This window comes from Eulemur rufifrons, chromosome 17, assembly GCF_041146395.1.
Source record: "Eulemur rufifrons isolate Redbay chromosome 17, OSU_ERuf_1, whole genome shotgun sequence".
Classification (NCBI taxonomy): domain Eukaryota; kingdom Metazoa; phylum Chordata; class Mammalia; order Primates; family Lemuridae; genus Eulemur; species Eulemur rufifrons.
In genome coordinates this window covers 21,666,932-21,694,279 of record NC_090999.1, presented here as the reverse complement: position 1 = coordinate 21,694,279, position 27,348 = coordinate 21,666,932, and the positions used below count along the sequence as shown (strand labels likewise).

The 27,348-nt window shown below is 35.8% G+C and overlaps 1 protein-coding gene across 2 annotated transcripts in view; it reads left to right on the top strand.

The window, feature by feature from the left end:
- ZFR (zinc finger RNA binding protein) overlaps positions 1-27,348 on the top strand; it is an 84,018-nt gene that overhangs the window by 18,844 nt on the left and 37,826 nt on the right. For both annotated transcript variants that reach the window (XR_011235924.1, XM_069492062.1), the window contains exons 3-10: positions 4,677-4,959; positions 6,750-6,894; positions 9,464-9,682; positions 17,826-18,073; positions 20,635-20,826; positions 21,342-21,633; positions 23,946-24,142; positions 25,937-26,056. Coding sequence is in view for 1 of the 2 variants with exons in the window: in XM_069492062.1 (XP_069348163.1) it covers positions 4,677-4,959; positions 6,750-6,894; positions 9,464-9,682; positions 17,826-18,073; positions 20,635-20,826; positions 21,342-21,633; positions 23,946-24,142; positions 25,937-26,056 (1,696 nt within the window). In the remaining variant the exon portion in view is untranslated. The remainder of the gene's footprint in view (positions 1-4,676; positions 4,960-6,749; positions 6,895-9,463; positions 9,683-17,825; positions 18,074-20,634; positions 20,827-21,341; positions 21,634-23,945; positions 24,143-25,936; positions 26,057-27,348) is intronic.

Sequence of the window (27,348 nt, the reverse complement as noted above, 5' to 3'; positions counted from 1 at the left end):
ATAGAAACTAAAGAGTTAAACTTCCCAGAGACCTCCACCTTTAATGCATTCTGGTTTTCTTTCTTTTGGTGTTAACCTCCACATCGTTAAATAATATGCCTCATCTGCTATTTCGTATATCAACTTTATGCATTATTTTTTTATTTCCTGTAGTCATAGTTTAGGACTTAGTACATAATCTTCTTCTCATTTCTCCTGTTTCCAAATTCAGTGGTAGGCTATTTCTGTTACTTCAGCAATACACTCCATTTCCAGTTCCATCAAAAATAGATGGTATCTCAGTACTCTCTAAGAGTCTTGAAACTCTTGTGCTTCACTTCCCCTCTTTCCTCACCGCATCCCCAACTTAACCTATAGTTTTACTTGTGATGAAATTTACATTATGTCCTGTAATCATGGTTTATCTTCTGTAATTTAGGTTGATTCTAAAACTTTAAAGGAAAAGCCTGTTTCATTATTATGACTGTCTAAATAGTATTTACTGTGGAGCCAAGTACCATTCTGTGATTATAATGCCGAATGCGTTCCATTTTACAATCCTATACCACTTAATAGAAAATCTTCCTAGGCTTAAGTTCAAATGGATTTTTCCTTTTTTTACACTGTACTAATTGCTCAACTGTGAAATCTTTCACCAGAATCATTCCTTTCTTGAGCACTTTTATATTGTCTGAAGTCTTCCATTACCTTTTTAAAAAAATCTTAATGTCAGTGAATTAATCATGTCCTTAGATTTTTCTGAGCTCCTTGTCTACTGTCTGTTCTGTACAGTCTCTGTTTTCCTGGATGTCTTTTCTCTGGGAGGCTTCTGTCCTTCCTCTGATTCCGATCTAAGCTCACTACTCTCTGGGCCTGCTGCACCTAGGCTTTTATCTTTGTCCACTGTTTGCATGATCTCACGTTTGTTGGTTTACTTTTTGTTTAACCTGGAGTATATCTTCATATAGCTTCCTAAGAAAACATATATAGGAGGTAAGCTGCTCTCATCCTTGAATGTCTAAAAAAATCTTTATTCCGCCTCCATAGTTTGGCTGAGTACAACATTCTACATTAATAATCATTTCCCTTGAATTTTGAAGACATTACCTTATTGTCTTCTAGCCACTAATGTTACCAATAGGAAGTCTAATTTTTCATTTATTTGTAGTTTTTTCCCTCTCTGGAGAATTGAATTATCTTTTTTGTTTTGAGATGTAAAATGCTGTGTCTCTGGGTTTGGTTCTTTTGTTCTATTTTGCAGTCTTGTGGACCCTTTGAATTTGAAAACATGTGTTTCCCCTCAGGAGTAGGAAATTTCTTTTCTCTTTGCTTTTTCTTTTCCTTTCTGACAGGGTCTCACTGTGTTGCCCAGGCTGGTCTCAAACTCTTGGCCTCAAGCGATCTTCTGGCCTCAGCCTCCCAAACTGCTGGGATTACAGGCAAGCCACCACACCTAGCCTTGTCTGTTCATTTTTAAGAAAAAAGCAGTAAGACTGTCTGTAAACTCTATTTCAGTAAGGCCTCTGGCTCACTTTTTGATAAGTACGCAGGGAGCTGGCCATTAATTTCCAGGGTAATTCAAGAAGATAGAGTGTTTTTACTCTTTAATATTAATAATTCCTAGATATTTTCTTTTCCTTTTTTTCCCCAAGAGACGTTCTCTTCTGTTTTGTCTGACTCTTGATGTGTTTCTTAACCTTTCTTATACATATTATTCTTTTATGTTTGTTTCATGATTTATTAGTTTGTCCAGTTTAAAACTGACTGAAGCTAATTAGATTTTATTTATTCACAAAGGATGTTATCCCCATAGAAACTTCTGCTGTACTGGATGCTTACTAAATGAAAGTCTTTTCATATTTCACAAGTATACTGTTATGGCACATGGATTGGGTTTTTATTTAATTTATGTTCTGTTTTATTCAAGAAATAATTTAAAGACAGATAAGTTTTACATTGTAAATGTAGAGAGATGACACCTTTTATTTTAATATTCCAGACTAGGCAGAAACCTTGATTTGACCTATTTTGACTTAAGATTAACTTTATTTTAACTAATTTGAACTTGATTTGACCTGAATTTTTAAAAGTAAATTTACATTTAGACTTAGCCACTAGATAGCTAATTGAATTAGTATAGTCCAGCATGGTCATCTACATCATGTAATAGGTGGTTTTCTAAGATATTTAAAATTGAAAGAGAATTTTCCAGATGGGTCTAGGATAACAAACCAGGGAGTCTTTTTTTTTTTTTTTTTTTTCCCCTGCTTCTCCATGGGTTGGAGCAGGGAGTCTTTAATCTGAACAGCAGTTGTCTGTCCTAGCCCCTGGCCTACTAGAAATTGAGACTAGATCATCATTTTTTCTTATGCTTTTGGTAGAGGATATGGTTCCAGTCTAGGAGATGGGTAAAGAGACCTGGCTATACAGAGCAGAGGCAGCTTCAGGGGTCTGTTTATAGTAATTCCTAAATGCACTGGCATCTTTTTATTTGGTTACTAGGGTAAGTGACTGTATAATTTAATGTTCAAAGTGCGACACGTAGGCGAGTGAAAGAGAATACTATTAATAATTACACTGGGGCAGCAGACATAAACCAGAGCATATGGTCATTCCTTCCCCAGTCACATAGACTTTGAGGGTTAGGATCAGAGGCAATAAAAGTCAAATTGTCTGCTTGGTTGACTTGACATTTCCATTCTATTCCTACTTGCTTTTTGTCCTTTAGGACACGTTTTGGGACCAAGAAATGTGGACAGATGATGGAACCAATATTCCTCCTATGCAATGTAGTCTGGATGTGTGAAATACCCTATTAGTACATGTTAAATATGAGTTTCACAGACATGGTGTATTTATATTTAAATATAATCTTTTTTCTCACTCCTAGGAATTTTGAAGAAGTATAACATGTTATTGGCATTTTTTCTTAAGGATGTGGAATTGTCCATAGAAAATGTTAATCCCAACCCAATTTGCCACTATTACAATGTAAACTTTCCTTTTCCTGTCTTACTGGCATACATGTAGAAAATTTTAGCTAGTTTTATTCCAAGTAAGAATTATAAGCATTTCTTTCGACTCTTAAGTTTTTTGTTTTTGGGGTTTTTTTCCTTTTTCATATTGGACTGAAATCTCTCACCCTGTAACTTCCATTTATTGGTTCTAATTCTGTTCTCTGGAGCAGCATGGAGTAAATGTCTTCTATTAGAAAGCAGCTATCATCTTTTCTAGACTGAATTTCCCTAGGTCCTCCTGTTTTTACATGAAATAAAACCCATTATCTATAAGCTTTACTTTGATTTCTTTTGGACACAGCCTAGTTTATCAGTGTCTTCTATAACACAGTTAAAATATGATGGCCCCTAATTTTAATTCTGTACCACGTATCTATGGCACCAAGCACACCAGTACAGAAGACCCTGTGCTGTAACCCATGAATCAGATACTCTAGTTTATTAGTGCAGCTTTGGCTTATGTCAGGTTTTTTTTTTATTTATTGATTTATTTATTTCTTAGCTATTCTTAACTATTGGCTCATATTAAAACTTGTGGTCAGCTAAAACCTGCCAGCTAAATAACTGTTGGGGCTTTCCTTTTTTTAGAAAGTGTTTCTGCCTTGGAAATGTAGCTTTAGCAAGTGGAATTGAGTGCATTACTCAGAGAACCTAGAACAAGAAACATATTTTCATATGCTAACTTCGGTAGGCCTTTCGTTTTATGTGACATAGGCTCTCAGCTTAAACACATTAAGAACTTTATCTGGAAATTCATTTGATTACTGAAAATATTTTGCCTCTTTAAGATTTAAATGGTTATAACTGCAAAGTATCCAACTTAGGTCTCCTTTTACAACATGTGCTGTTATATTTTTAAGAAAAAAGTAAATTTATATAATGAAATACTCTAAGCTAGAAAATTTACCTAAAATAATAGATATTTCATTGTAGGTTTTTTACCCTAGAGCAAGACTTCTCAACCTCAGCACTATTGACATACATATTTTAGATAATTCTTTGTTGTGGGGGAGTGTCCTATGCATTGTAGAGTGTGCGACAGCATCTCTGGCCTCTATCCACTAGATACCAATAACACATACTACTACCACCTTCTCTGCAGTTTGATTATCAAAAATACTTCCAGACATTTTTGGCCATCTGTCCCCTGGGGGCAAAATCTCCCCTAGTTAGAACCATTGTTCTAGACCAACAGAAGTGCTTTTATCTTAATAAAACTGGTCAATAGGTTCTACCTTAAATGTTTTCTGTAATTGGGGTTAGAATATAATATTTTTCTTATCATTTCTTTGTAGAGATTTTTTTAAACTATAGAACATAACTTTGTTATATGCATATGACAAATATTTTTGAAATTCCTTAAGTTTTCTTTTCCTCCTAATACTGTTTCTTATCCTAGTTTGTTATCCCTGCTTTCATTATGATCTATGACCTGAAACAATATGTGTGATTATATAATGAGATTAAGGAAAAAATTATATTAATAGAACAATAGCAGATATAGCATTGAGTAGGAGGTTTATTGAGTTCAAATACTTGGCCTTTTGTAGTCCATGATTATATTACACATTAAAAAACAAATGTGCTTTTTATTTAAGTTGGTAAATAACTTTTTATTCAAGTTATTTATTCCTGGATTTTAAAATTGTATTATATTTATTCTTCTACTCCACAATATAGCCAGCAGCCAGCTTCGGGTGTAGCCTATTCTCATCCAACTACAGTTGCTAGCTACACTGTCCATCAGGCTCCAGTAGCTGCTCACACAGTTACTGCTGCCTATGCACCAGCAGCCGCCACAGTTGCAGTTGCCAGGCCTGCTCCAGTAGCTGTTGCAGCTGCTGCTACAGCTGCTGCATATGGAGGCTACCCCACTGCACACACAGCAACTGACTATGGTTATACCCAGAGGCAACAAGAAGCACCACCACCACCACCTCCAGCTACTACACAGAACTACCAGGTAAGAAAACCACTAGGTTCGATAGCCTTAACATGCAGGCTTTAGTGGCCTCAGTGTATAATATAATATTCAAGCTAGTGCTTTTCAAACTTGGGTCTTCCAAAATATACATCTAATGATAGAAAAAAGTGAATGAGTATTCACAGGTAGTTTTGGGACATAGTCCAACCACTAAGTTTCCTTGCAGTCAGCTTTCTTTATATTAATAATTCTCCCCCGTCCACCTCACTGTATTATATATACATATGTTAGCTTTAATTTTTAGGAGGTTTTACATCAATTACTGGTTAAATAATTTAATTTGACCTCAATTTTTAAAAAAAAAATTAAGATAGAGAAAAGCTGTCCCTTGTTTGTACTATGGCATTATTTATTCATTTGAAATACAGGTATATCTTCTGTTTTGAGAATCATGGGCCTAAGCTATAGGGCAAACATAATTACATATTTTCTTGAAACTTATCCAAAGTAGAAATTCGGTTGTCTGTACATTTATCCTGTCAAAATGTTCGTTTTTAGTATACAGTATAACAAAAATTGATCATGCTTTTTTTCAGCCAGTTGCCTGTTTTGGTTTTTTTTTTTTTTTTGAGACAGAGTCTCACTCTGTTGCCTGTGCTAGGGTGCCGTGGCATCAGCCTAGCTCACAGCGTCCTCAAACTCCTGGGCTAAAGCGATCTTTCTGCCTCAGCCTCCCCAGTAGCTGGGACTAAAGACGTGCGCCACCACTCCCAACTAATTTTTTCTATATATTTTTAGTTGTCCAGCTAATTTCTTTCTATTTTTTTTTTTTAGTAGGGACGGGGTCTTGCTCTTGCTCAGGCTGGTCTCAAATTCCTGGCCTCAAGCAATCCTCCCACCTTGGCCTCACAGAGTGCTAGGATTACAAGCGTGAGCCACCACGCCCGGCCCAGTTGCTTGTGGTTTAGTCTTATGGGACTTATAAATTCCTTTTACAGTATTGTTTTAAAACAGTACTAGTTTACTACTTGTTTATGTAAATAAATTTGGTTTTAATTTTTTCAGTCCATTTCTTATTTGTTTGCTTTTAGGATCTGCATTTTAAACTTTGATCCTTCTGAGCTTTCCCCAGGTTTCTATATTCTTTCTAAAGCAATTGGAATTTACTTTGTGAAGAAAAACATTGAAATATAGATCAACAGTATTAGTATTTGCTGTTAATTTTTGGCAAATTACTAAACTTACAATTCCTTTTGATGTGTGTGATTATGTCTCGTTATGTCCAGAGACAAAATATGATAAATTTTGTTGATTTTAATAAGGTCTGTGAAACCCATCATTTTCTGGGCCCTGTCTGCTTCTTCAGCCTTTCCACCTACATACCTTGCCATCCCTCCTTACTTTATGGAGTGCCAGAATTCATCTAGCTTACCTTGATCTTTCTTGAAAAAAAGAAACAATGAAAAGGCTGGAGTAATCACAAAGCTTAGTAACACCCAGATGTTCTTTTTCTGATACTGTGGGATCCATCTTTAAGGCAAAACTGCCATGAATTTTTAATAAAATTAATTTTTACTTAATTATTACTTTTAAATGTTTCAGTGATTACTCTGATTATAAAAGTTAAACATGTTGCTAAAATGCTTTTGCTCTTATTTGATGAAGTCCAAAATGAATCCTCTTTGTATTGAATTTGATTCTTTATGTTTAGGTCTGACATAAAACCACATATTTAGTTTCTTGTTTTCCTTTTTTTATATAGTAAGGATATTTTTTTTTTTTCTGCCACTTGTCTCATAGCAAGATTTTCTTTCATTCCTTTTCTTTAGGACTCGTACTCATATGTAAGATCCACAGCTCCTGCTGTAGCTTATGATAGTAAGCAGTACTACCAACAACCAACAGCAACTGCTGCTGCTGTAGCTGCCGCTGCCCAGCCTCAGCCTTCTGTTGCTGAAACCTACTACCAGACAGGTGGGTTTTATAAATACACACAATTTCATTAAAAACTATTGAAGTATATGATTTGGGATATTTTTTAATGAAGATAAGCTTTTGAGTCCATCTAAACTCATTATGTTATCTCACCTTGAGAGTCACGTTCTAGCCATGTCCTTTTCTTCCTCTACTAGAATGCCTTTGAGTCACAAGGAGAAGGCCATGGCAGCAATTCATGATCATGCCCTTATCTCCTAGAAATGTACTCCATTTCTGGACGTACAGCCTACCATTCTCTTCCTGCTGAAATAAGCTATACAAAACAAGCTGTGATAATAGCTTCTGACCACATTCTTATCTTTGCCAGAAATGCCCAGAACATATTACATTGCCAGCTGCCTTTGTAACTGGTAGAAACTCTTTAATGGGCCCATATTTTTAATTCATCTTTCTCTGATCTATGACAATGGTTGGTTTATGTTACAAGCGACCTATAATGTTAAATATAGTATTTAGAACGGTTTAAACGCAGGAAGTGTTTTGTTGCAAGAATGCCTGCATATTTGTAGACTTTAAAAGATGGATTTTGGCTGGGTGTGGTGGCTCATGCCTGGAATTTGAGAGAGGATTGCTTGTGGCCAGGAGTTTGATACCAGCTTGGGCAACATAGCAAGACCCCATCTCTACAAAAAAATTAAAAATTAGCCGGGCACAGTGGTGTATACCTATAGAACCAGCCACTCGGGAGGCTGAGGCAAGAGGATTTTGATTAAGCTCAGCAACTAGAGGCCGCAGTGAGCTATGATCATGCCACTGCACTCCGGCCTAGGTGACAGAGCGAGACATTGTCTCTTTAATGAAAAAGAAGAAAAGATTTTTATGTGTGTGTAGAAATTTAATTGAGATCTTTTAAGACAAACCTCCCTGAGTTTTGAAAAGTGAGCAACTCATTTATTGTTTTTTGTTTGGGGTTTTGTTTGTTTGTTTGTTTGTTTTTTGTTTTTTTTTTTTTTTTGAGACAGAGTCTCGCTCTGTTGCCTGGGCTAGAGTGCCGTGGTGTTAGCCTAGCTCACAGCAACCTCAAACTCCTGGGCTCAAGCAATCCTACTGCCTCAGCCTCCCGAGTAGCTGGGACCACAGGAATACACCACCATGCCCGGCTAGTTTTTTCTATATATATTTTTAGTTGTCCATATCATTTCTTTCTATTTTTAGTAGAGACGGGGTCTCGCTCTTGCTCAGGCTGGTCTCGAACTCCTGAGCTTAAACGATCCACCTGCCTTGGCCTCCCAGAGTACTGGGATTACAGGCACGAGCCCCCGCGCCCGGCCCATTTAATTATTCTTTGAAAGACCTGAGAGTATGGATTAGGAGCCTTGGATTAGGAGAGAATAGAAATGGCTTGCAGTACTGGCTTTACTACTAATATGGGCAAGTAATTTTTACGTTTCTTCATCTCTGTTTTCTTATCTGTAAATGAAGTTACTGACCCAGATCTCTCTAGAGTCCCTTCTAGTTGTAAGATTTTATGAGTTCCTTAAAAGTGGTTTTAAAATATTTTGAATTATAATGACTGACTTTTCTTATGGTCTCATCTCTGTTGATTTGTGTGTATAATAATCTATGGGGAACTTCCTGGTTAATTACTAAGGTTAGATGATGCTTAAGAGTGCTAAATTATCTAAGAGTCAGAAGATCTTGTTTTAGCCTAAGTTCTGATATTGACTATGTGACTTTTGTAAGTCATTTAGCTCTTGGATGTTAGTCTCCTCTGTAAAATACTCATCTGTGTGCTATATGGATCAAATTTCCTAAGCAGATACAGATAAAAACTGTAAGGTATCTTTACTTAACTGAGCATAAAATGACTTTGGCCTCCTGTCATTTGGGCCTTTCTCAGAAATAACATTTATGTGTTTCAGTGATCATTATAAGCGATTAATTGTTAATTTAACTGATTAATTTAGTGATGGATAGTAAGGCTCATACGATTCTTTGAAAATACATTGTTTTGAATATGGTCAAAGGAAGTAGAAAGTTTTGCAGAGACATTAACAGTAGCCAGTTAAGAATAACTGTACATACACTGTTGACATTTGAAAAATTAAGTCAGTAGCACCTTGTGAGTTAGGATTAGATTGACATTTACTATGGATAAATTCAATGAATGATAAATGAACAAGTTCCATGTCATTAAACATTTTTGAAGTTTTTACTTTATACTTTGACCCTCTCTGCATTTTTTTTCCAGCATTAAACCTAACTCACAAGTAGACTGACTAACCTAAACACACTCACACCCCTTTTCAAAAAACTTTATTTCTACCAGTTGTAATTAGTACTACTATTTCACTTAGTTGTAAATGTTGCCAAAATAATCATTTTGGAAATACATAGAAAGCATTTAGGAAAAGAGGGTAAATTAGTTTATGTACTTTATTTATGTTGGTAATAAGAATTTTACCTCTTTTGCCAAGAAGAAATTGCTGGCATAACATTTATAGTTAATGATGTTTAGACCTATTCTTTCCACGTTTAGGGATATTGGTACAGTAACTGTAGTGGCTTACTCTACTAATTTTCTGGTGTCTCTTTCCCACTTTAGCCCCCAAAGCAGGTTATAGCCAAGGTGCAACTCAGTATACTCAAGCCCAGCAAACTCGACAAGTGACAGCCATAAAACCAGCCACACCAAGTCCAGCTACCACTACTTTCTCCATTTATCCTGTATCCTCCACCGTACAACCAGTAGCAGCTGCGGCTACTGTGGTGCCATCTTATACTCAGAGTGCTACTTATAGTACCACAGCAGTTACTTATTCTGGTAAGGCTGATGAACTCTGTTTAAATGAGTAAACAAATTAGAGACTTAGTAGAAACTATCTTGATTTTCTGCAGAATTATTTTACTTCTAATAATAGGAATTAAATTAATTGATAGGTATTAATATAAAAATATGTGCATAATATGACAGATGGACCATACTGTAAGTTGTAAGCTTTTTAAAAATACAAAAACAAAAAACAGAAGATCTTAGAGTATAAAATGCTCTTTGGGGATATGAAAGCTAGTTATGAGTCTTGGGTCTAGCATTGCAATTAGAGGAAATAACAGCCAGTCTTCTACAGGATCATTTCCCTTCTGACTTTTTCCAAATGAATTTGAAAAATCAAGGTTAACACTCAGGGAATACCACGAATTATTTGTATGGTTTGTCTAGGCCGTCAAAGAACTGTTTCTTTATATTTATTATCAGGGATAAGTAATCATGAAAATACCGGTGTCCTTTTGTAAACATTCATAAGATGGTGGTTATGTAACATACCTCTTGGAAGGACGGAGTAGCTTTATTTTCCTTAAATAATTAAATATTTCCCCTAGAAAAGTATGATCACTAAAAGTTTATTATGTCCACTACTCTTACTCATTTTTAGCTGATTTAGTTCACAGTATTATGGTGATTAAAATCACAAATTGGTTTTTTGTAGACACTCGCTTTGTACTGCTATGTGGTTTGTTATTGTTGTTTTGCATTTTATTTATTCCTTAATACTCTGTCTTGTTCCATGGAAGATTTAAGGTGGCACAGGCAATTTCAGTTCTTAACTCCCCCCCCTCCCCCGCCGACAGAGTCTCACTCCGTTGCCCTGAATAGAGTGCTGTGGCATCATCAGAGCTTACAGCAACCTCAAACTCCTGGGCTTGAGCAATCCTCCTGCCTCAGCCTCTTGAGTAGCTGGGACTACAGGCATGTGCCACCACACCCAGCTAATTTTTTCTATTTTTAATAGAGACGGGGTCTCGCTCTTGCTCAGGCTGGTCTCGAACTCCTGAACTAAAGCTATCCTCCCGCCTCGGCCTCTCAGAGTGCTAGGATTACAGGTGTGAGCCACCATGCACAGCCTTACCTCTTTTTTTTTTTTTTTTTTAAAGAGACAAGGTCTTGCTGTGTTGCCAGGCTCAAGTGCAGTGGCTATTTACAGGCACAGTCCCACTACTGATCAGCACGGTTATTTTGACTTCCATTTTTGACCCTGGGTGGATTCACCCCTCTTTAGGCAATTGGGTGGTCCCCTGCTCCTGGGATATCACCATATTGATGCCAAACTTAGTGCAGACACTTGATCAGCATAGCACACCACAGCCCAAACTCCTGGGCTCTAGCGATCCTCCGGCCTCAGTCTCCCAAATAAGCTGGGAGTATAGGCATGTGCCATCGCACCTGGCCAGTTCTTACCTCTTAATACTTTGTTGGGCCGGGCGCGGTGGCTCACGCCTGTAATCCTAGCACTTGGGAGGCCAAGGCGGGCGGATCCTTTGAGCTCAGGAGTTCGAGACCAGCCTGAGCAAGAGTGAGACCCCGTCTCTACTAAAAATAGAAGAAATGATATGGACAACTAAAAAAATATATAGAAAAAAATTAGCCTGGCATGGTGGTGCATGCCTGTAGTCCCAGCTACTCGGGAGGCTGAGGCAGTAGGATTGCTTGAGCCCAGGAGTTTGAGGTTGCTGTGAGCTAGGAGGACGCCACGGCACTCACTCTAGCCTGGGCAACAGAGCGAGACTCTTAAAAAAAAAAAAAAAATACTTTGTTGTAGGTTGTGTATTAGAAGAAGCCTAGCTACTGAAATTTTTTAAAAGCCAATTTTTATTATTTATTTTTCAGAGGATAAGCCCTGAATGACACTTTATTTCTCAGAGATTTCTTGTCTCCTACTTTAGGGTGCTAGGAATACAATGATGAATAGGCAGGCACGGAGTGTTTGAGAACAGCAGTTTGTTGTGGCTAGAATACAAGATACGTGGGGTAAATATCAGGAGATGAGGCTAGAAATGTCGGTGTCTAAAGCTTTGTGTGCTCCGCTGTGGTGTCTGTCTTTATCTTACTGGCAGAAATGGTGCCACAGAGGAGATCTTAAGAAATGGAGCAATGGGAGCAGATTTGTAAGTTAACTGTGACAACCACATGGAAATGAATTGGAGTGAGGAGACAACTTTGAGAACTCTTGCTGGACTGGTGAATGATGAGGACCTAATCAAAGGGACTTAGGATAGAAAGGCATTTTATAATCTATTAAAGACATAGTCAAAGATATTCCCTCTACAGGAAAAATCTTTTGTTAAGGTATCAAGAAACTATTAAATTTGTTAGAATTTATACATATTTCATTTCAGATTTTTTCTGGCCTTTTCTATCTGGTTTACTAGCTGTAATTGTAACCATGAAATCTGATTTTCATTGCACTAATTTTTTTAAATGTCTACATTAGCTTCAACAAAATAGGAAGTACCAGAGTAGCCTTTCCTATTCATTGTTTTTCTCTTACTTGGGCTTCCTCTCTCTCCTTTCTCTCTCGGACATGTTCTTTCTCTGTCTTGTTGCTTACACAGTATGAAGATAATCTTTGTTTATTGCTTTATTATATGACTAGTATATCATTATTTTAAAATTAGAAACTGTAGATAAAGAAAAAAGTTAAACCACTAGACATCTGCCCCTGGACACTAATTGTCATTAACATTTTAGTGCATGTCTCTCTGCATATACTTCCATGTAATATACATATATAAATGTCATTGTTTATAAAAATGAATTTATCTTTTGCCTGTGATTCTATAAACTGCTTTCTTGTCACTGTGAATGTTCTTCCCATGTCACTAAGTTTAGAGATATATTATTCCTTTGATTAATGTTTTCCCCAACTTTTTCTCTCTCCTTTCTCTTAAAACCTGTTTTCAAGTGGTTCAACAGTATGTATTATAAGTTGTAGATGACATAGTACTTTGCCCTGAATTCTTCAGAATGTATTTCCCAATAATAAGGACATTCTTTTATATAGCCACAATGCCATTATTGTAAAAAAGGAATTGAATACGGAAACTATCTAATATATAAATTTTCCCATTTGTCCAAAAATGTCTTTTATGGCTGGGCTTTATAAGTGTTTTCTATGTATGTGTTTATGTTTGTGCTTTATTTCTGGTCCAATCAAGGATCATGGATTGTATTTGGTTGTCATAGCTTGTTAGTTTCCTTTAATCTAGAGCAATCCCCTATTTTTATCTTGTCTCTCATGAAATTGACATTTTTGAAGAGTTCAGGCCAGTTGTCTTACAGAATATGCCACAATCTGGATTTACCTGATGATTTATGTTTAGATTCAGGCAGTTTTTTAGGCAAGAGTAGTTTTCCATTTCATTACATAATAATATCAGCTTATTCCTTATTGATGGATGATGCCTTCACTGGTTAAAGTGGTGTCTACCAGATCTTTTCATTATAAAAATACCTTTTCTTTTTGTAATTAATAAGTATTCTGTGGGCCTGTTGCCCAGTGACCTCTCACCCTATGGTGTTAGATCCTTTGAAAATCTCTAACTGAATCACTTTCTACAGTGGCAGTTGCAAAATTCTTTCACATTGATTCTTAGGCATCCTTCTCCAAAGAAGAGTCTCTTCTTCCCACTTCTTTTTTTGATATTGGTATGGACCCATTCTGTTTTATTCAATGTACAGTTGTCCCCTGTATTCGTGTGGGACTGGTTCCCACATGAATCCTCAGATGCTTGAGTCCCTTATATAAAGTGGTGGTCTAGTGTTTGCATATGACTTACGTCCTTTTGTATATATTTGAAATCATCTTTAGATTACTAATAATACCTAATACAATGTAAATGCTGTGTAAATAGTTGTTACACTGTGCTGAGGTTTTTTATTTGTATTATTTTTTATCGTATTTTTTACTGTTTTTTTTCCCCCTTGAATGTTTTCAATCTACGGTGGATTGAAGCCATGGTTGCAGAACCCATGAATATGGAGAGCCGACTGTAGTATAATCCATTACTCTCATTTCTCTCTTTAAGGCTCACATTGTTCCAATTTGGCCAATGGGATCCTTTTCAAATCAACTCCAGAGTCTTTTTGACATGTCCTCATTAATTTTTGAATACTTCATTCCTTTTTGGCACTGTAAGTTGTTACATATATTGAGCTTTCCCTGCCCTGGACTCACAATCAGTCATTTCACAAAGAAGCCTTGGTTTCTTATAAATGCCAGTGGTATTTAGAAACCATTTTAATGGCTACATCGTATTTTACTGTGTGGATGTACTATATCTTTAAAGCGTATATTTGGGGACATTTAATTTTATATTAGAGAAAAACTGGAAACAGCACAGTGTAGAACAATCCTTTTATGTAAAGATTTGTTCATTTTCTCTCATTTCCCTAGAATAAATTCCTAGATGTGGAACTGTTATGGCAAAGAATAGGTACTTTTTAAAGATTATGTGATACACAATGTTAAACTGCCATCCAGAGAAATCATTGTTAAGGCTTCTGAGTTCTATATCTGCAGCATTTAGCAGCTACAATTTAGGTCAGGTATTCTTTTTATCTGATTAAAATGAGTTCTGGAATATTGCTGTTTACTAAATGGGGACTTGTAGCATGATGGGTTTACTGTTGAAATGATGTGTTTTTGTTTATGATATTATACATTTAAAAATTATATTTCAGCAGTTCTAATAATATAACTTACTAGTTGGTAAGCATTTTTAATCAAAGTATTTTTTTAAGTGAACCTATTTTAGTTTCCAAAAATTGAGCATTTACTTAATTTGTAGACACAGCCTTATGTTTGTTTTCTCACAGTACTTTTACAAGAAATGTACATTTGTTTGTTAGTGGTCATAGGAAAATTTAAGGTGTTCTTTAACAGAGGTCCAGAATCTTTAGCCCACCTTTTAGTTCATGCTTTGATTTTTTTTTTTAAACTAAGTAGTAAACTATAATTAAACTTGCCTTTTATTAGTTTTAGACTACCTGTGTGCAAATGAAGATTATTTTAAAAATATTAAGCTTAACCTGGTGATTTTTTTCTTTTTTTTTTTTTTTTTTTTTTTGAGACAGAGTGTAGTGTCGCTTTGTTGCCCTGGCTAGAGTGAGTGCCGTGACGTCAGCCTAGCTCACAGCAACCTCAAACTCCTGGGCTTAAGCGATCCTACTGCCTCAGCCTCTCGAGTAGCTGGGACTACAGGCATGCGCCACCATGCCCGGCTAATTTTTTTCTGCATATATATTTTTAGCTGTCCATATAATTTCTTTCTATTTTTTTTTTTTTTTTGTTGAGACAGAGTCTCACTTTGTTGCCCAGGCTAGAGTGAGTGCCGTGGCGTCAGCTTAGCTCACAGCAACCTCAAACTCCTGGGCTTAAGCGATCCTACTGCCTCAGCCTCCCGAGTAGCTGGGACTACAGGCATGCGCCACTATGCCCGGCTAATTTTTTCTATATAGATTTTTAGGTGTCCATATAATGTCTTTCTATTTTTAGTAGAGACGGGGTCTCGCTCAGGCTGGTCTCGAACTCTTGACCTTGAGCAATCCACCCGCCTCGGCCTCCCAGAGTGCTAGGATTACAGGCGTGAGCCACCGCGCCCGGCCAATTTCTTTCTATTTTTTTAGTAGAGACGGGGTCTCGCTCTTGCTCAGGCTGGTCTCGAACTCCTGACCTCGAGCTATCCACCCGCCTCGGCCTCCCAGAGTGCTAGGATTACAGGCGTGAGCCACCGCGCCCGCCCCAACCTGGTGATTTTTGTGGATGAATTAGTTCAGTGTTTAAAGGATCTCACAATCTCTAAGCCTCAGTTTTCTGATCTGTAAAGTAAGGATAGTAAGATTTTCTCACCTGCCTTATTAGATTTGTTCTGAAAACTACACTGTGCCTGGCATATTGCTTCTCATATTGTGAACTATTGATTTAAAAAAACTAGAAGACCTAGTCATCCATCACTGTTGGCATCTGTTGCGCTTATTCTACCTTTTTTTCCCTTGATACATAATTAATAAAGTTATATTTAAGTGGCATTTTTACAGTTTTCTGTACAAAAGAACTAAAAGTCATTTGGAAAATGTCTATTGTAAAGATTTCATATAAAAATCATGGTCCTGGCCAGGCGCGGTGGCTCACGCCTGTAATCCTAACACTCTGGGAGGCCGAGGCGGGTGGATAGCTCGAGGTCAGGAGTTCGAGACCAGCCTGAGCAAGAGCAAGACCCCATCTCTACTGAAAATAGAATGAAAATTAGCTGGACAACTAAAAAATATATAGAAAAAATTAGCCGGGCATGGTGGTACATACCTGTAGCCCCAGTTACTCGGGAGGCTGAGGCAGGAGGATCGCTTGAGCCCAGGAGTTTGAGGTTGCTGTGAGCTAGGCTGATGCCACGGCACTCTAGCCAGGGCAACAGAGTAAGACTCTGTCTCAAAAAAAAAATAAATAAATAAATCATGGTCCTAATCATTGTTAATCTAAAAACAGCTTTATTATTTTCAATTGGCAATTTTATGGTATTTTTTTAACAGTGAAATTTAAACTATATGTTTTTGCCTATAAACTTTGGAATCATTTGTCTGTGAGCTTAATTATTTTCTTTTATCACATTCTTAAGTAATTGAGGACTGCCAGTAAAAAGTTATTGATCTATATTTTTTTCTTTTAACTAATCATATCAGTTGTTTTCTGATTTTTTAAAAAATCTGATCATGTGCTTATCATTGATATAAGTCTGCCCACTTTCATTTCAGATGTTTTCTTGTCTGTTACCCTACTTTCTATCTTAAAACTTCATGAGTATTTATATACTATAACAACCTGACATAAAAGTCTAGGAAGGCATTCCCTAAAAGTTGTGAGACTTCTTTCTCTCCTGGATATGTCTAGTTCCAGATTGCTGTGATTCTGATTTTACATGCATCTTAGCTCTCACCCTTCCAATTCTTGTTTTCTTCCCTGTGTGTATAGATTTATTAGAGTTAGTGGGTCATAAGTCTTTTCAGTATACCAGTCTGCATTTGAGAGACCACCTTTACTAAAAGCACCATTCCTTAAGTAGTTCTTCTGTACTATCCTGGCAAGTGTAAGAATCTCTCTCTTGAGGCTTAGATCACTCTGTGCCCACCCATTATTACTTAAGGGAATAAAGAAATCTAAAGAAGTCTCTGAAATGTGGTGAATAAGAGAGTTTATCAGATTTCCAGAGATGTTAGCTTAGAAGTGGTGAGTTTTCAAGTTTTCAGATAGGCTTATATATATAATCAGCAACTTTGTCAAATTTAAAATGTTTACAGATGATAAAATCTGTAAATCCCTGAACATAAACATTAGATGTATATTATGTCATTAGGTAGCATAATGTACTTTCTCAGTGGAGACTCTGAACAATGGAAATATATAGAATCCATACGTTTAACCAGAAAACACAGTGCTTTTTCATCTTTTGGAAGATGAGAAACCAGTGTATTGGTCCTTAATTCCAAATTCTTTTGACAGTTGTCCTATATTTTCATCTGATCTCCAGTTCCATATCACAAATTTATACTGAGCTTTATTTACCTTGCCTCCTCAAACTAGCTTCTGTCAGCTTCTTGCTTTTATCAGTTATACAGCCCATCAGTTGATCAATGGGGCTCAAAATCTTGGCGTCATCTTTGTATGTTTTCTTCTTCTTTTATCCTCTTAGCCATCAAACATGTCAAATCTTACTTTCATGAGTTTTTGTTTTTCCGATCTAGTATTCTACTTAAACAATTCTTCCTCAAATCCAACATGTCCCAAATTGTGTTCGGAAGTTTGTTGCACTTGGGAAATTATAAACAGATATTGTAACCACATAAGTTTGTCACTCTTTCGCATCCCTCCAATTGAACTATAAGTTTCTTCAAGGCAGGGACCAAATCTTATGCCTCTATAGCACCTGGCATGCGCAGAATAAATACTTATTGAGTGACTTACAGAGAAGAAAGATAAGATTTTTTTTCTGGGTTCTGTGAGATATGCATTATTTGTAAATATGCACATGTAAATTTACCATTATTACAGCATTTATTGAGTTTAAATTTTTAACGAACATTTAACTTGTCCTTCTATAATTATGTAACGTAATTTTTGTTTGATTTTATTTGTAAGGTACGTCTTATTCAGGTTATGAAGCAGCAGTGTATTCAGCTGCATCTTCCTACTATCAACAGCAGCAGCAGCAACAGAAGCAGGCAGCAGCAGCAGCTGCTGCTGCTGCTGCAACAGCTGCCTGGACAGGGACCACCTTTACTAAAAAAGCACCATTCCAAAATAAACAACTGAAACCAAAACAGCCTCCCAAACCACCCCAGATTCACTATTGTGATGTTTGTAAGATCAGCTGTGCTGGACCACAGGTACTTATGTTGTATGTTAAACCATGAGTCTTCAGTGGTTATTTTTGATAGTTAAGTATGGTTGATATTCTAACTCTTATGCCTACAAAGAGATTTACATTTTCTTTCCCATTAGCTTTCAGCTAATGTACATATATTTTGTTAAACACTGATTTTAAACTACTTGTATTGAGATAATGAGAATTGTATTCAGGAAAAAAAACTGTAAAAATGATTATGAATGTAAATGATAAATGGGCAAAGTGAGCTTTTTTCAGGAAGGAGACTTCGCTCTTTGAAGCTTAAATTTAGTTAAAAAGTTTTATAATCAAATTATTTGGAATTTGGGAGTAAGATTGAATTTTTATTTCATTTCATCTTTAGCATCTGTAACTTAACTTTGTAAAGCCTTTATACAAAATTCTCCAACTTAAGATAATTGGTTACTGCTAACCTATAATTTTTCAGGATTGTATTTCTAATGAGACTGACTTTTCTATATGTCTTACAGAATGTTACTTGTTTCTGTAACCTCTTCCATGAGAGGAATAGGTACTTTGGGATCAAGAAAGATGTGAGGGAAGTGTCTTTTTCAAAAATACCAACTAATGAAGCATGCAGGGCCTTTATTTCTTTTTGATGTTGTTTTGTTCCTGGTTGCTAAACCTTAAAATGGATGAATTTGTTTATAAAAGCTAATGGGAAGCTAAACTCCCTTCCCAGCCTTATTTGTTATTACTCTAAGAGCATCTAGTTTTTATATAAAAATTTGGTAAACAGCTTGGCAGATAAAAGTCATGTTATTTGAAAAGAAAAGATCAGATTTTGACTCTCTAGTAGTTTCTTCAAGTTATATCTGTCTCTCACCTCTGCCTCACTTATGTACATTCTTTTTAATTTACTGGAGTAGTTCTATTTTTACTACTGAATTTTTGGAGTATTTTTAATTACTAGCATTCCCTGAGTTACACCAAATTAGGGAACATAATGTATGTGGCTAAATACATAAAACTTTCTCTCTCCCTGTTATGAGTATGATAGGAAATGGTTTTATTGTGGATTGCGTGGCTGGTGGGGACAGATGAGGAATGTTTGCAGGGACACAGGGTAAACATGGAAGGGAGCAATAATAATGGTCTTAGTATTTGAGGAGTGTTTCTTACTATTTTTTGACTGTTCAGAGGGGATGGTGTCATGAGTGCCAGACACTAACATAAGAGATTTATTGACTATGTGGGTATCCATATGAAAGAATAGAACATGACACTAGGGTGACAGGTCAACAGCAGCATTTGGAATGAGCATATATGAGGCTGACCATTGATTTGAGGGTGCTGGATGGGTACAGAAGAATAGGCTAAGGGTACCTTAAGGGGTTAATGAGCCTTAGAGAAAAATATCATTGAGATTGTGAGAGACTAGGTGTGGACATAAGGGGAAGTGTAAGTTGATTCATATTTAGGGGGCCAAGATTGAAGTTCTGGCTTGCCACTAACCATGTGGCCTTGGGCATGTTAGAGACCTTAACTTCTTTGCACTTTTGTTTTCTCACTTATTTAAAAAGTACTTTTCCTATATAGTTGTGGCTCAAACTGCTTCATAGAGCCGCTTCAAATAATGAGAGGAGAATCAAATGGCTGGGCCTTAGGTCTTCTTTGTTTTAAAAACAGCAACTTTCCCTACTGGTCTATAAGATTTCATTTGGAGAAAGGATTCTTATGTTTAAGAATTAGAAAATCATTGTTTTAGATAATTTCCAAAGTCCCACCCGGCTCTGAAATTGTATGATGAACATACAATTTTATGTTAATCATTGTCTCTTAAAAACAATTTTAAACATAAAATATGAAAGAGAAGCCATTTGGCCCCACTCAAAAAACCAAAACAAAATTGCCCAGCTGTTCTTCTCTCATTTTAATTAACTACCTTCCTCAATCATATTCCTTCAAGGTGATTTTTAATATATAATTTTGCTATTTTGTTGGCTAATGTTACCATAATTACTTTTTCCTCGCAAGTATATATAGTTTTGGCTCTTATGTACTTTAAATAAGCTTTTGTTCAGGGTGGCCTGGATTCTAATATAAATTCTATGTCAAAATACATTCTGAATTAGAAAAGTCCGTTTTATAAATAAACATACCCGTTTGTAAAGAATCTTGTTAGCATACAGTAACTTTTTTTTCTTCTAATAGTGTAAGTACATTCCCCCCATCTACATCCTGTAATTAAATAATTTCTTTGTGGAATGATAACTGTCTTAGCATTCTCTGTCCAACATTATACATAAGCCATAAAAGATACCAATTCTTGAAACTGAAAGCTATTGCCTTTATACTATATTGTGGCTATGTATGAAAGTGCTTTTTAATTCAGTGTTATATAAATGTATTCTTGGGAAACAAGGTACAGAGAACCACAAATATATCACATATGTAGGAAATGCTATATGCCCCTTTTCAACTGCTTTTAAAATTTGTTTAGTTTTTTAAAAGAATATTAGAGATTTGAGAACTGAATAATCTTAGATGATGTAATAAGAAAATTAGTGAAGCAAAGTTTGTCCTTTTTGTTTGAAACAGACTTATAAAGAACATTTAGAAGGACAGAAACATAAAAAAAAAGAAGCTGCATTGAAAGCCTCACAAAATACCAGCAGCAGCAACAACTCTACTCGTGGGACTCAAAATCAGCTACGTTGTGAGCTCTGTGATGTGTCTTGTACAGGAGCAGATGCATATGCTGCCCACATTCGTGGTGCTAAGCATCAGAAAGTAGGTGTTTTTTTCCCACACGCCCTTATGTCTTAGTCTGTTTTCTTTTGCTTTTTCCATGGGGATTTAGCTAAAGGTGGCTTCAGATTTTGAAAACTGTGAGTGCATTATAAGCTGCTAATAATACGTAAAGGTAACACTGAATAGTCATTGCTTAAAGAGTCAAGGACTGGAGACCTTTCTTACCATTGAACTAAGCCATTTATCTCAGTAATTAGAAATTTTCATGTGATTATTTTCCTCCTTTCATCTTAATTATAGACTGTATACGTTTAGCCAAGTCGTTTCATCTTTCTCTGCCGTAGTTTCCTCACCTTGTAGTAGACGGTATATGTACCCATATCTGCCTCACAGAAATTATCTTGAAAACAATGAGTTTTGTGTATAAAAACATGTAACAGAAAAAATACAACAAAGAAAAATATAGTTTAGAATTTTATTCCATAATGTTGTTCCAGACAGACTTCAAAATCTACACTTTTGAGTTTCCTGACAAATGTGCTTTTGTTTTATAGGTGGTTAAATTACACACAAAACTTGGTAAACCTATTCCTTCAACAGAACCAAACGTTGTTAGCCAAGCCACATCTTCAACAGCTGTATCTGCTTCAAAACCAACTGCCTCTCCTTCAAGCATTGCAGCAAGCAATTGTACTGTGAATACTTCATCAATTGCAACTTCTTCAGTAAAGGGTCTCACGACTACAGGAAACTCGTCTCTTAATAGCACATCTAACACTAAAGTATCAGCAGTGCCTACAAATATGGCTGCCAAGAAAACATCTACCCCCAAAATAAACTTTGTTGGCAAGTACTGAATATTCTCTGTGTTCCTCCTAACTCTGTTAAAGTGGTGTTTCTCCTCCATTGCAGCGCTAACCTTTCTGTTTATGTTCTTGGTCCCATCTTCTCCCTTTTGTCTGGGACCTTACTCTTTCACACATCTGCCTGTTTTGTGGGGTTTTTTTGTTTTTTAAATTTTTAGTCTGTCCTCTACTGGTTTCTTCCCTTCAGCCATACAGATACACCTGTCTCTTCCCTGGTCATTAAAAAACTTAAAAAAAGCACACACACAGACCGTTTCCCATTTCTGTAGTCTCAAGCTGTTAACCTAAGTCTTTCTCTGCTTCTGTACTTCCTACCCAATCCTCAGTCTCCTATGCTGTTTCCACTCTACCCCTTTCTGAGACTCTCTTCACCAAAGACTTGATTGCCAAATCCAGTGGCCAGTTTTCTGTTTCATCCTATTGACTTCCCTAATATTTGACACAGTTGACTGCTGTGCCTTAAAGCTTAATATATATTTCTCTCTCAATTGTATGTCCCTGTCCCTTTCTCAGTTGTCTTCATTGGTTCTCCTGCCTGCATGTTCATTAAATGATAGTGTTACTAAAATTCCAACCCTGACTTTCATCTTACTCTGCTCCAGTCTTCATGGACGGTCTCATTCGTTCCCATGTGTAAAGTGACTTTAAAATCTTTTTAGCAAGTTCAAAACTCCCACTGAGTTGGAGTGCCATGTTTCAGGTATTCTCTGGTCATCGAGTATACATCTCTGTAGATGCCTTCCCATGTGTCCCCTTCTAACCCATTAATTCATCACAAGAGTACCATGAAATAATCTCATAAAATTGCTGATTTCTCAAATGGAAAACTTTACTAACGTTATTTCTTCTTTTTTTATTGTCTCCTCCAGCTGTTTACCTAGTCTTTTTGTTTCTATCTGTACAATATTTCTACAAAAAATATCTTTTCTTCTTTATTACCATTGCCTTTTTAGGCCTACAAAGTCTATTCCTTAGAGCTTTGTCTCTTATTGCAACCAGTCTCTTCCACATATTCTTCAAACTTAACTTTCGTCAGTTATTTTATTAAAATACCTATAAAATTGTCTAGTCTTCTGGTTAAAACTCTTCCGTGGCCTTCCCCTTGCAATAGGATAAAGTCTGTATTCCTTAATTATATCATACAAGGCCCTTCATAATCTAACCTCTTCTTACCTTTCCAGCCTCATATCTTAACACTTTTTCCTAGGTAGTATGTCATCTCAAATCACTGACTCTTCCTTGAATTTATCATAGTCTTTTTAATGCATTGATGCAGTAGTTTTATTTACATGCCTTTTTCTGTGCAGACATCATTGTCTTCTTTCTTCCTGACCTGTTCATATTCATTCTTCTTTCAAATCCCAGTTCAAGTCACACCCTTTCTTAACAGGAAAGAGTATGGTGGCTCCATTCCTCTACATTTCCACAATATCCAGTTCATACTTACTGCAGCATGTATCACATTATAATTATTTCTTTCTTCCCTTAAAGTGTGGGCACTTCAAAGGCAGCGACATTGTCTTATTCTTACTCTATTACTAGAACTTATGACAGCATCAAGACTGTTGTAGATACTTAAAAATGATTTTGAAAGAAAGGTTTAAAAGCAGAAAATTCATAATATGGTACTCTCTTGGACAGTTATTTAAGTAAGTTTAACAGATGATTAAAATGGAATCTATCATTGACAGTTCTACTTCAGTTTTTGAGGTTATTTATAATTCAGTTCAGAACAACGAAAAAAAAGTTTTGTATTATAAATAACTCTTGATGTAAGTTCATATCTGATTTTAGCAAATAATCAGTTGAAGGAAATAAGCAGTGATAAAACCTAAACTGGTTCTCTTTCCATCTTAGTGGAAAGAGAACTTTAGTGGAAAACTTTATTTGAATTAAATTTTCAGAGAAAACTAATCATTGGACTTATCTTTTTTAAAAGGAATAAATACTATTCATTTGTTTAGTGATTTGCCAAGGAACTAAGGATACAAACATGAGTTAGGCTTAGTCTCTAACAGTTCAGATATTTGCTGTTCACTTTTAGCATATGGGGAGTTGTGGGGGCATGTCATTGGATGTTCAGAAATGGAGAAGGAAAAAATTCAGAAATGTATTTCATTAATAGGATAAAAACAGCTAGTTTATGTGGTTCTTCAAAATTCTTATCTATTGTATGTCAAACAGTAGTTTGACTGTTGGTAGAAAAGATAAGAACTTTATCTGAGGTTTTCATTGTATCAGGTTTATGTAATTCTATAAAAATAAAATTACAGTAATTTTTTGCTTTTCTAGGTGGTAATAAGCTGCAGTCAACAGGAAATAAATCAGACGACTTAAAAGGAACTGAATGTGTTAAAAGTACTCCTGTCACTTCTACCGTCCAAATTCCAGAAGTAAAGCCAGATACAGTGTCAGAACCAGTCACACCTGCGTCTCTTGCTGCTTTGCAAAGTGATGTGCAGCCAGTGGGCCATGATTATGTGGAGGAGGTAATCTGTTTGAAAATTCCATTGCTGCGAAATTAGATAAAGGAAAAAGTGTCACTTTGTTGCAAGCATGCTTTACATGCAAAATTAAATTATACTTAATTAGATTTAGGTTGCTTATGAAAGGATCTCAGAGGAATCTTTGTTATATAAAAGAATGCCCTTTAAGCCTGACCAAGTGACATCACAATTTTTTTTTTTACTAATTTTCATATATCCATTTCCTTGTTAACACTGTCACTGTGGTATAATGTTCCATTTATTGGAGGACATTCTCATACTCTTCAACTATCATAAAACAAAATGTTTAAAAAATTCTGAGCAGCAAAAATGTTGATGGAGAGAGCCAGTATTTCCCTTTTTGAATAATCACTTAGTTTTCTGTGTAAAATTATAGTTGCCAACTTAACAAGACCAGTTTATTTGGTTTCTCAGGCTGATTACAAAACTATTCCTATTTTCCAGGTAAACTCAGTAAAATGGAGGAGTGAGGGGACCTCAAAGGGGCTTGAGTAAATATTTTCTGTTAGCAGAAAGACCATACAGTGGTGTAATACTGTTTACTTTCACTTTATTGTAGAGCATGTATAAGTTTTCTGAGCTTCAGTGTCTACATCTATAAAATTGGGATTTTCCCCAACAAAATTGTGAAGATTAAAATACCTAGCACAGTGCCTAGCATATAGTAGGTTTTGGGTAAATATTTGATCTTTCATCCATTTTCCTATCAAGGAAAATTGCATATTATGTTGAGTACTTTGTTTATAAGGTGGACACCTGGATTATTTAATTTATAAGTAGTTCACAGACAACTCTGACTTGAAGTGTTATCTCTTACAAGAGTACGATTTGGCTGTCTGAAAAAATATTCTTGGCCAAAACACCATAAAGTCGGATGATGCTGGGTAACTAAGTAATCCTGAACTTGAGAGAATTACATTCAGAGCCAGTATTAAAGCTGGCACACTTTGAACTTAGTAGCCGTTATAGACTCCATAGTAACATTTCAGTCTATTTGTTCTCCTGATTGTGCAGTTAGAAAAAATTCATCTTGATTTTCTATAATGTTACATACATAAAATACTAAGCTTTGAGAAGTTTGTATACCAAAATAATGCTGTTAGTCATCTTTATCTCCAAGAACAATACTTGGCCAGTAGCAAGTATTCAGTAACTATTTATTAAATAATTGAAAGCATCAAGCTGTATTTAAATCTAAATGTTTATATGTAGGCAAAAATATTAAAATGGAAAATAATTACAAAAGCAAATATATGGTAACACATCTTGCAAACTACAGTTAAAAATTCCAGGGCTCAGTGGCTCACTCCTATAATCCCAGCTAGGATGAGGAAGGAGGATCACTTGAGCCCAGGAGTTCAAGACCAACCTGGACAATATAGTGAGACCTCATCTCTACAAATAAATCTTTTAATTAGCCGACTGTGGTGGCATGTGCCTGTAGTCCCAGCTACTGAGGAGGCTAAGCTGGGAGATCACTTGAGCCCAGGAGCTGGAGGCTGCAATAAACTATCATCCCACCACTGCACTTTAGCCTGGGCAACAGAGCAAGACCACATGTCTTTAAAAAATTTTTAAAAAAGAAGAATCCATCTTTTACTTTCATTTGCAGTTTCTATCCTGTTTAAAAGTTAGACACATTGCCACTTTTTTTCCCCTCAAATCAGATTCTAATTGTAGACAACTTTATCAAAATATTTGTGAGGGTTTATGAACGAAATCTTCAACTATTATAACATTTCTGTTAAGATTCTTGAATTTTTTTTCTACACCAAGGTACGAAATGATGAAGGAAAAGTAATTCGCTTCCATTGTAAATTATGCGAGTGCAGCTTTAATGATCCCAATGCTAAGGAGATGCACTTAAAAGGACGAAGACACAGACTTCAATATAAAGTGAGTATAATTTCAACCATTACCTTTTTTTTCTTTAACAATTTGGAACATTCTTTATTTAAAACAAAATATCTAAACACAATTTACCCAGTCCAGGAATTCCCATTCTGAGACTAGCATGTCGATAGACTCATTTAAATAGACTCAAATGTTTGGATTTTATTTATCATTATTTTATTGTTAAATATAACTAAGAACAACATGATTATGTTCTCATCAGTTTTAGTAACTGTGGCAGAATAAAACTGAAACATTGGATCAAGTGATCACGTAAAGATAATTGCTGCACATAGACTATTTGAAAAAAGTATCAAGTCTCCACCTACCTCCTTTATTTTGGTAGATTTTCCACAAAAATGAATTTTGTGATGAGTTGATATGTTGGAAAGTCCCTTCATTTATCTTATCTTAGGAATTCCTTATTGAATACACTTCAAGTATTAAGGTAAATTCAAATATTCTATTTAAAGTTTTTAACTAGGCTGGACTAATGCCCCAGATGCATGTGTTCTCTTTTAAACACAGATGGGATAAAAAATCAATAATCAGTGTTAAAAGTTAGTACTTACATATGAAACGAAACTTTTTAACCATGACGCAGACATTTAGAATCATCTGTTTATAAACAAGTACAATTGACCCTTGAACAATGAATGCGGTTGTTTAGGAACACTGACCCACCACCACCACAATGAGGTCGAAAATTTGCTTCTAACTTTTGACTCCCCAAAAACTTAACTGCTAATAGCCTAGTGTAGACTGGAAGCTTTACCAATAACATAAACAGTCTTAGCACATATTTGGTATGTTATATGTATTATGGACTGTATTCTTACAAAATAAAGTAAGCTAGAGAAAACAATGTTATTAAGAAAATCGTACGGAAGACAAAATATATTTAATATTCGTTAAGTGGAAGTAGATAATCATAAAGGACTTCATCCTTATCATCTTAACATTGAGTAGGAGGAGGAAGAGGAGGGGTTAGGGGTAGCTGAAGCAGAAGAAAATGTGTGGCATATAAATGGACCTGTGTAATTCAAACCCATGTTGTTCTGGGTCAACTGTAAAATAAATTTAAATATCTGACAGTCTCCCTAAGGATTTCATATGACTTTCTATTGGTCAATACTAAGTTACCTACTTTTTACATGCTAAGTATATAATTTTAAACTTCATTAATTAAAAATTTTTGTTAATGTATTCTGAATCTTTTCTCTGATTCAACTTATACCGATTTTAGTCTATAATAGAAAATTTGCAACTAAAAACCTCTATGATGAAGGAATATG